The sequence below is a fragment of the Vicia villosa genome, linkage group LG4, assembly GCF_029867415.1.
Source record: "Vicia villosa cultivar HV-30 ecotype Madison, WI linkage group LG4, Vvil1.0, whole genome shotgun sequence".
Taxonomy (NCBI): Eukaryota; Viridiplantae; Streptophyta; class Magnoliopsida; order Fabales; family Fabaceae; genus Vicia; species Vicia villosa.
The window spans coordinates 148715077-148725431 of NC_081183.1; the positions used below are offsets into that span (position 1 = coordinate 148715077).

General features: G+C 32.6%; 2 protein-coding genes across 2 annotated transcripts; one reads left to right on the forward strand and one right to left on the reverse strand.

Annotated features, from left to right (window-relative positions):
* Nucleotides 1-525: 525 nt before the first annotated feature.
* LOC131599914 (E3 ubiquitin-protein ligase RHF1A-like) lies at nucleotides 526-3490 on the forward strand. The gene is made up of 8 exons (XM_058872152.1): nucleotides 526-857; nucleotides 1301-1347; nucleotides 1432-1494; nucleotides 1601-1712; nucleotides 1832-2100; nucleotides 2536-2643; nucleotides 2720-3038; nucleotides 3168-3490. The coding sequence occupies exons 1-8, from the start codon at nucleotides 690-692 to the stop codon at nucleotides 3192-3194; spliced, it is 1113 nt and encodes a 370-aa protein (XP_058728135.1). The 5' UTR covers nucleotides 526-689; the 3' UTR covers nucleotides 3195-3490.
* A 4252-nt stretch (nucleotides 3491-7742) lies between these two features.
* Nucleotides 7743-9862, reverse strand: LOC131599915 (peroxiredoxin-2F, mitochondrial-like). Its single transcript, XM_058872153.1, has 5 exons — nucleotides 9562-9862; nucleotides 9439-9468; nucleotides 9199-9357; nucleotides 8337-8431; nucleotides 7743-7993 (listed from the first exon to the last, which is right to left on the reverse strand). The coding sequence occupies exons 1-5, from the start codon at nucleotides 9769-9771 to the stop codon at nucleotides 7888-7890; spliced, it is 600 nt and encodes a 199-aa protein (XP_058728136.1). The 5' UTR covers nucleotides 9772-9862; the 3' UTR covers nucleotides 7743-7887.
* Between the last annotated feature and the right edge of the window lie 493 nt (nucleotides 9863-10355).

Below are 10355 nucleotides of genomic sequence, written 5' to 3' on the forward strand. Positions count from 1 at the left end.
ATAGATCACGTCGATAACATTTTATATCTATAATAAATCATTTGATATGTTAAAGAGATGAATCAAAATTAACCGTTTTGATGATTTTCGTAAGACGTTAGTTTTTATGCACTAATCAAATGATTTTTAGTTAATATGAAATTTTATAGGCATGATCTATATGATATGATAATAACTTTTAATTTAACGGTTAATTTTTTTATATAAATATAAAAAAGAGTTACGAAAAGTGTCATAATTTTAAATGTCACTTGCTCTTGATCCTATATAAATTCCTAATATGTAAAACAATTTACTAAGATGATACTATTTTCTTTTGTGAACTTTATAATCATATCAGTGGAAAAATTAGGGTTACTCGGTATACTACTAGGAGAAGAGGAAAAAAAGGTCATAAGAAATAACGTTAAACACAAAAGATCAAACCACAAAAAGGGAAAAGAAAACCCAAAGCAGTTTAATCAAATAATTAATTAATTAATCAACAATACTAAATCCAAAAACAATCGTCAGTCTTCCATCACACAAGAAACATAAAAGTCATAGTTTTGATCTCATAAAACGTCTGAATCGGATTTTCCCTTTTCTTTCTCCCTCTTTTTCCTCTTTTTCCTTCATTCCCTTTTTTCTACTCTTACTTCCTTCTAGGGTTCATTTCTTCTTCACACCACTTCACACCTAACCCAACCATGGCCAATTTCACTTCCTTCTCTTCTTCATCTTCCACTCCTCCTCCTCCGCCTTCTTTCTCCTACATTTCAGCTCCGTCTTCTTCTTCTTCGGTTTTCGATGACGACTCTGTTGAGGATTCGTGTAGTATTTGCTTAGAGTCCTTCAGCGTTCATGACCCATCCACTGTATGTATTCATCCATCACTCTGACGAGTCTAATGGCTTCTAATTTTTTTTGTTATCAACTCAATTTGACTGATTGATTTGATTCTCATGATTTCCATTTTTCACTTTGGTTTTTGTGATGTGTGTATTATTGCTTTGATTGAACTTGTTTTTTTGTTTTATTTTATTTTGAGTAAATCTGTTCATGTTTTTAGTAACAGTGTCTGTACTGATCTAAAAATTGGGGAAATTTTGCCATATCATGGTGTTTATTATAATTATGTAGAAGCTTTATTTTGATCTTCATTCATCCGTTATAATTTTTTTATGTGTGGATGAGGATTGGCAATTTGGGATATTAATATCTCACTCAGTGTATTCTGTGATGGATTAATAATGTTTCTTTTTGATGTTTTTAATTATGCCTTTTGTGTGGATTAATAATGTTTCTTTTTCAATTTCAGGTTACTTGTTGCAAACATGAATATCACCTGCATTGCATTCTTGAATGGTAAGCCAGAGCCTTATAGCTTGATAAGTAGGTTATGGGTTGGGGTGGATTGGTATCTTCTAATGCGTATGTTTTTTTGTTTAGGTCACAGAGAAGCAAAGAATGCCCAATATGTTGGCAATCACTTTCTTTGAAAGACCCTGCTAGGTATATTTTTTACTTGCAAGTAATGTTTGTTTCTGATTCTCAATACAGGCTTTTTATGGTATGATTAGTTGTGTTTATCAATGATTTATCTTTTTTTTTTTTGTAGCCAAGAGCTTCTTGTCGCTGTGGAGGCTGAAAAATGCTTGAGATCCAGAAACAATAATTCATCTTCGCTCGTTAATTCTTCTGTCCCCTTTGAGCGTTTTAATGGTGACCATGTGAGTGAATTGATAATGTCATGAAAACTCTTCTCGTGTTGATATTTATTGGTATTGGTTTCCTTGATACATGTATCATACCATCATTTGATGATTAGAGGAAAATTATACACTTTCAGGATGCTTCTCGCTCAGATGATGTTGATTTTGATGAGCAAATTATGCAGCACCTATATGCCGCTGCACGTAGAGCTCGTTTCATAGAGAGACAGAGAAGACAAGGATCGTCCGGAGCAGGTCCATCAGAGGTATCTGGGGTGCAACCGACTCTTACAACTTCACTCGTTGGTAGTAGTTCTCCGACCACTGGTCTATCATCGACTGCCGACCTTCATCCCGAGGTTGCAAGAAACATTAGCCCTGAGACTGATGTCTCTTACCGACCCAGGTAGTGGCTGTGCTCACACTTTTAGTTATAAAGCAGTGGCACTAACTTCAGTTATTTAGAAATAGCTTTTTCCTTGAGTGTAACACACGAGTTAAGAGTCATTTTGGTCCATAAATATGCGAGGCGGTATGGTATTATCACTATAGCCCCTGAATGTATCAAAATTACAAAAAGAACCTCAAGTGTATCTTCTGTTAGTAAATTTGATGAACTAAATTGACTAAGGGAAGACACATTCAAGGATCAAACAAACTAACAAGGAACACATTCAAGGACAAAATTGACTGATTAGAAATATATTTGAGGATGTTTTGTAATTTTAGTTAATTCAGGGACTACAACGATGACACCTAATACATTCAACGACCAAAATGTCCATTTAGTTGTTTAGCTAATGATGTTTCATATGTTAACTTTTTCCTGGTTTGCATTCAGAGTTCTTTACAGTCCGTCACCACCTCAGGATGGGAGGAAACTAAATACTTCCGAGGTGTTCTCCTTGCCCGAGTCCATCAAATCCAAATTGACTGCTGCTTCAGCCAGGTAAACATATTAGCTTTCGGATTCTTGTAAACTCAGATAACCATTTGTTGCTAACACATCTTAAATCTTGAAACAGATATAAGGAATCAATTTCCAAAAGTACCCGTGGACTCAAAGAGAAGTTACTTGCTCGTAATGTGACAGTGAAAGAGCTGAGTAAAGGTGTTCAGCGTGAGATGAATGCAGGCATAGCTGGAGTTTCACGTATGATTGAACGCCTTGAACTTGCATCAAAAAGGTCTAATTCGCCTATCGTTCCGGTCCGTAGTGAAGGAACTTCAGGCTTTCGAAATGAAGCCAGTGGAGGTGTGGTTCATAATGTTAGTTCAGTTGCTCCCTCACACATTTCTAGCCCTGCTGTTGTTAGCCGAATGGAAATTCCTCCACGTGTTCAGGTTAGTCCATTCCATCTCTGCCTATCAAACGGTTTTGTTTTTACTTTTAGAAGTAGTTCATTACAATGATATTATTGGTTGAACGGTGACTGATTCTTTCAATTTGGTTACTATCTATCTTGATTCAAGAATGGACATGATGCTGTGAAGATTTAAAGCTTGTGTGGAGTAACTCAACTGTTGAAGAAATGCAAGAGACGGCTTTGATAACCAATGTACGTGTTGGTATGCGTCCTGCATTGTTATCAAATGGTTCATCATTTGTAGAAGGAATTTAAACTTTGATACGATCAATTTATAGAGCCCAGTGGATTTCTCATCCATATGTTTATTGTTTATCCCTCTCTACATGCCAATACTTGGTTCACTAGATTTTAAAATTGTTATTTAGAGATTGAAATGTTATTTATGTGGACCTCAGCTACTTTAATGTTTCGGTGTGTTAAATTAAATGGCATGCCTATGACATATCAATAATGCCAAATTTGTCAAAGATTGTGGAAATCTTGACATAAAAGAGAGGGCAAAAAAGTGGTGGATGTTATCATTCGCTGCACTGTTTTATGGTATGATACGAAAGATAAGTGGACAGAATCCAACCTTTCTCGTTTGAGACTAAATCGGACTACACCTACCAAGAGACAACTATTTTTATATTATTTTTCTTTCAATTTTTATCTCTCTACTGTGACGTTGGTTTAACAATAATACGCAGTTTTCCTAAATTAATTATTTGAAAGGTGACGATGTACAACAAGGTTTAAATGTAGTATTTGTTCTATAAAATAGGGTTTTCACTTAAGTATGTGTCATAAAGACCCTCACAATAAGATTATATTAAGTGAAAATTTTACTTATGCTTAATTGCAATTTTGGTTTTCTTATTATCCTTATTTTTGGGTTTTGGTTCTCTTGTTTTAAAATCCTGAATTTTAGTCTCTTTATTTTATATTTTTGAAGATTTTAGTCACTCTAAAATTGAAGGCAATTTTTAATGACATAAAATTCATATTGATAACATGTTTAACATAAATTTTAAATAAAAATAGTTTTTGTTGAACAATTCACTAATGAATTGGCACTGAAATGTAATCAATGTGAGCGTCATGTCATTAAAATAAAACTAAAATAAAGGTACTAAAATTCCAAATTTTAAAATGGAGTGACCAAAATTTTAAAAAATAGATAATAGGGGAACCAAATTTGCAATTAAGCCTTTTACGTTATAGTACAGATGTTGAGTCACATTTGAACCTAGAGCCATCCACGACACCAGAAACTAATGTTTTTTTTGCAAGAAATTGATGGACGGAACTAAATAGAGTAACAAAAGTGAAATTAAGAAACTAACTTGAAATATTTTTTAATTAAAGTACTAAAGCAGAATATTAAATTATGTTAAGGGATTAAAACATGTATTTAGTAAAAAAAAAAACTATAATGAAGTGATAAAATTTAGAAGTTTGTGTGGTTGTAAGAAAAAAAATAAAGAATTCTTTTTTGAGAATGAGGAATGCAGTGTTGGAATTTATATATTTAACCAAAAAAATGAAAAAATGGACGATTTGATGCATTGTTTTAAACCGGATACTTTTATAAAACCGGCTCTAGTCTTTGGTTCGACTTAATTTTAGATGATTCAATCTGTTATTTTCTTGGTTTTACTACACTTTTGACCCACTAGCGGTTTTTCAAGGTTGATCGAATCAATTTCAGCTCCGATTTTCGATCCAATCAGTTGAACCAGCCAGTTTGATTCAATTTTTAAAATATTAATGTAGAGAAACATGACAAAACCTCAAAAAGAAAAGGAAATTTAATATTTGTTAGTGCTGTTTGAAATTATACAATAGTTGTATAAGTATTTTATATTTATATTTAATTATTTATTTAATTTATCATATACTTTTGTGTTAGAGTATTGTGAAATATAGTCAACTATTTATTTTGGAGAGTTTGAATGTAATAAATGTTACGAGTTGGTTGAAAGTAGTCTATATGTTGTAATACATTTTTTTCTCCTATTTTAGAATTTTACGTTAAGTCTATTACGTCTGTTGTGGTTGTAATCTTTATTTTTTTTTATATTGGCTTTTTTCAACAATAAATTTCATACCTAGTTTGGCAGAGGATAAAATTTTTAGTATGTTTTGCGGGTTCGGACTTCTCTCTTCCACGTAAAACAATAATCTTTATACTCTTAAAATGCTAGTTAATTTTTTTAGTGCAATGTCAAACATTTCAAGTGTTTGACATAGAAAAATTTGATGGAATAATTAATATTGGCTAGAAGAAAATTCAAGTCAAAGATGTCGAGATAATTAAAATTACACAACATTGAAATGAACTCTTTTTAACAAAGGATAACAAAAAATGTGAGAAATTAGATTTGAGAGCTTCAAATACAATTTACAGGTCTTATGTCTTTGTTTAAGAATATTTTTGCGAATGTTTTTGGTAAGTCATCAACCAAAAGTATTTGGAGAAACTTACAAGACTAAAAGGAAAAAGATATCTCAAACAGTTGTTGTTGAAAAAGTAGTTTCATAGCTTGTAGCTTGTGTATAGATGAAAAATATGAAATTATCTAATAACCTAACTATACTCAATGACATTGTCTTTGAATTAGAAGCTATTGGAGTTAAGATTGATGATGAAGATCAAACATTCAATTCATATGGTCTATTTCATCTTTGTATTAGCGTATTAAATCCGTTTTGATATATGAGAAGAAAACTTCGAGTTTTGAAGAAGTTGACAGTAAAATTATTTTTGAAGCAAGAATATTAAAAAATAATATAACATTAAACTCACTGATGGCAGTTAGAGGAAAATTTTATATATAAAAAATAATGAAATATTTGGAATGTGGAAAGTCTATGCATGTAAAGTATAAATGTCTTAATGGAACAGAGTCATAAACTTTAAATCAAATGCTTGCGATGTTTCCCTCATTTTGGAAGATGATGATGTTTTTAGAAAATTAGGAAGTGTGTTCTCATGGAATTAGGAAGTGTGTCCTAAAAGCAAAATATCAATCTAATTGCAACTAACACGCCGCTTGTTGACAGAAACCCTCAAGTATCCTAAGAAATGAAATCATTCCTTAGCTTAACCATTAGGCAAACATGGGGTAGAAGGTATCGAAGCGGTCTTGGGACAAGAAAGCCGACCCAATTGACCAAGGCTCAATCCATCAAAAGCCTACTCTACTAGACCTAATATATAAAAATAGTTCATACGCCATGAGAATGTACACGATCTCTTATCTCCAATTTTACTATACTCATCTTAAATCTTGAACTAACTTGGGTGTTGGAGTGCTAATTATGCAGGTCCACCTAATACAACCGTAAAAGAGAAGGGAGCCACCGTCTAAAATTGTTGATATCCAATTCTTTTCATTTTTGATTCTTTCGCAAAACTTTAGTATTCATTTATAGTTCTCGAACGGAACAACATCCATAGAAGAGAGACATCTAAAAAATCTATCATATTTAATTAAAAGTGAAATATTAAAAATGAAAAAGTAGTAAATATATTACATCAAGAGAATTTTAAATAGCCTTTATATATGCTCATCAAATAGTAACCAATTAAGTTTATACCCCTTATATTTTTAATACCCTCCCGTAAGCTGAAAGCTTAAGATGAATAACATAAATCAAAGAAAAAAATAAAAAATTAGAATGATAAATGTCATAATGCATCGGCTAAAACAAAGCTATAACAAAAGACAAAATTTGTAGCAGTTGATGCATAGGTTTTAGAAGTCTTCAACCTAATCTTGGGACTCATCAATCCTCTTCTAGTGTCTCCACCACATTCACTTCAAAAGAAACTCCACTCTTGAAAGACGAAAGTAACCTTCCCTATGCTAAACAAGGCAACAAAAACTTAACCATCAAACATAAACCACAACTTGAGGTTTAACGACTCGTAAGAAGCAACAATCAAACACCTAACCATCAAGTATTAGTCACAACTCAAGACTTAAACACTAGAAGTAAGAAAAAAAACTTAACCACCATAGAAGAGAAGTTAACATCAACAAAGCCAACACCAAAGGCTTAACCACCAAGTTGAAACTATACCTCAAATTTAACCACTTGTATAAGCACAAACAACAAAGCCAATATAGGCTAAACACTGCACAAAACAGAACAACAAACCATACTGCAATAGATCTTCAAAATAAGATTGAACTCCAATTTTTATAAGCAGCTAACATTCACCATAACACTAACATTCACTAAAACACTGGAGGTGATTTCTTCATGGTCAATAAAAGAAAGTACTGTACGACCTCCTTTATCCAGCTCCTTTTGAAACCAGAAGAAATACAGTGAAACTATGAGGTAATTATCCATATCATGATGTTCTTATCCATGTCTACTTTATCTATGTGAGACAACTTATGAGAACTATCAAGTAAAATAATGGCAGTGACATGAATTAACCCCTGTACAATTGAGGAAGCAACCAAAAAACTACACACATTTCACATTTCCACTGATCTATCAACTTCAACAAACATCAACACTTCTTCTATGGCTGATTCATGAACACTATAGGGGATTATTTTCCGCTGCTTTTTCGAGTTCCATTTTTGTTTTTGTTATCGAGTTCCATTTTTAGTTTTTTTCTTTATCAAATCTTTGATCCCAAACACAAATAGAAGGAAATATAACAATAAAAAACAAGTGAACCAACAAAAAGCTTTTTCATAAAAAAATTGAACAGAAGAATTCTTAACAACATTCTATCAGCTCAAGTTTATTAAACACTTGTCATTGATCAGGACAAGTTTATTGAAGACTTGTTAGATTCCTAAAACTCAGCAGAAACTTCAAATTTGTCCCAAAATGGTCTCTGCTCCAGAAACTTTGACATCAGATGGAGATTCTTCAACATTAAGAGCCTTCACTTTTCCATCTACCACATATGCTGACCATCTACACCAAAACAACAGCTACTCTTATTGAAATCTGAATTAATTATATTGAAAGATAAAACACATGTTTTGTGTTCAAATCATTAACTATTTGGCGACTCCATCACTACCTATGAAGCACAGACACCTATAGGAGTAGACATGTCGTGGTGTTTGACACTTGTATGACAATTGTACAATACATATTGAAAAAGTCAGACAAGTGTCGGAAAAGTAAGATAAATGTCTCAAAAAATAGTTTTTTACTTTGCACACTTTTTGGACCAATGTTCGACAACCATATGACGCTCGTACAACACGTGTCTCTAAGCTCAATCTTAATTCAAAGAGGATATATAACATACCTTTCAGATCGAATTCCAAGCAAACCAGCAGATAGATCGGTAGTTAATTCCAAACTTTTGTGAAAGCTCGCATCAAAGTCCCCATAGAACTCAATCTGAAAAAAGAAAAAAAATAGAAACAGAATCACCCAATCAGTGCCATTGGGGAAAAAAAATACATGACAACGCCACTCGGTAGAGTGGTTTTGAAACGTGAGATCGCACAATCCTACTCGGTGACTCACAATCTTACATACACAGCTCTTTTCAACATTCCTACTCTTAAAGTAGAGAAGAAGAATGTTGAATGTGTTTAAAAGAGTGTGTTGCAAGTAGTGCTTCTCTCTCTTTTTTTTTTGCACATCACCAATTAGTACAACTTCCACATATTTCTTGTAGCCACATCATTCATTACACAGGAATGAGAAAATCCATGTCCTTTGTAAAACAAAAGTTCTCTCATCTTTCTCAGTTCTCATTATCTTTAAAGTTACATGAAACAATCCATTGTTGATGCATTATCCTCTACAAACTCATGAGTCATGAGTAGCACTAACAAAATGACAATGCAACACAAGAACATCATCAGGGATTGATCTGTTGGTGAAGGCCTAAGACTTAAGAGTGTGCTCCTCTCAAGGTCTATTAATCCCCTAGATCAGTTGGTCATAAGACCGAATACCGAGTTTTCAAAAGGAAAAAAAAAAAATATCCAACTCAGTTGGAAATAAGTTTACAGTTTGAAATGACCCTATAGTTGTTGGGATACTAGAAATATGGAACAGAAACCGAACAAAATGCATTTAAACAGCTACAACAGCTCTACTACAAACAAGGCTAAGAAAAACTAAAAACAATAAAAATGAAGCCTTAAGACACTTACAGCATCTTTGGCTTGAATCTTGTCAGCCCAAGCATTGACAGTATATGGATCATTAACAGCCACACAAATAACAGAATCAATCCCTTTGGCTTTAAACTTGTCAATATTATCCTTGTAAGGAGGAACATGTTTGCTAGAACAAACACCTGTGTATGCACCCTAAAAACAACCAAAACATAAAATGAAAACCACTACCTTAAAAATTACTATGTTTACAACAAATTTGTCAAGTTAACTTACTGGGAGACCAAAGATCACAACTTTCTTATCCTGCAACATCAAATTAAAGAAAGAAAAGAGGGTATTAGATATTGAACAAAAAGGGTATTGAAAATTGGAAGAAAAGTGGTGAGAAGTGAGAACCTTGAAGATGTCCTTGACAGGGGTAGTGGAGAATTTGGATTCAACACCTTCGTCCCAAGAGCGAGCTTTCTGTAGAGAAACATTGGATGCGGCAGAGAGGATATCAGTTCCAGTTGCAACCTTTGCGTAGGATCTGATTCCATGAAGAAGTGAAGACAGTGATTTTGTGGTTGATGAGGAACGAAGTCGGTTGATTACAGAGGTTGCCATTGGTAAATTCTCAGAGGTTGTAGTTAGAAATGTGATGTGATGGAACAAACCAGATCTGTTACATTTGAAAACATTCGGTTCTGTTTTATTATTATTATTGTTACTGCTCGTGGAGCACGGAGATTAACTATGAGAATATAATAATATCGTTAGATAATATTGTTACATTTTTTTTTATATTAAAAGATTTTATAATCGGAAAAATAATTCATGGTAAATTATGCATACTCTTTGTAAGTTAAGTTAATATTATTTTAACTTGGAAACTAGTTTAGTTGAAACTCTAGTTGTTGAACATCCATAATATATATATGATCTAGTGTTATATTTTTCAAATTCAGCAAGCAATACAATTTAACTTAATATTATATTAATCCATAAATTAATTGGATGTGATAGAATATATGAGGTAGAAATATAAATTAGAATAATCTCTAATTTATAAATTGATTTTATAAGAAAAAGTTAAATGCAATCCAAATTTAAAGACCTCTCGCACAAGACAATTAATTTGTAACCGAAGGTAGTGTACGTATATCAGATTATTTGTTAATGTACACTTAATTGAACTAAAGTATTATATG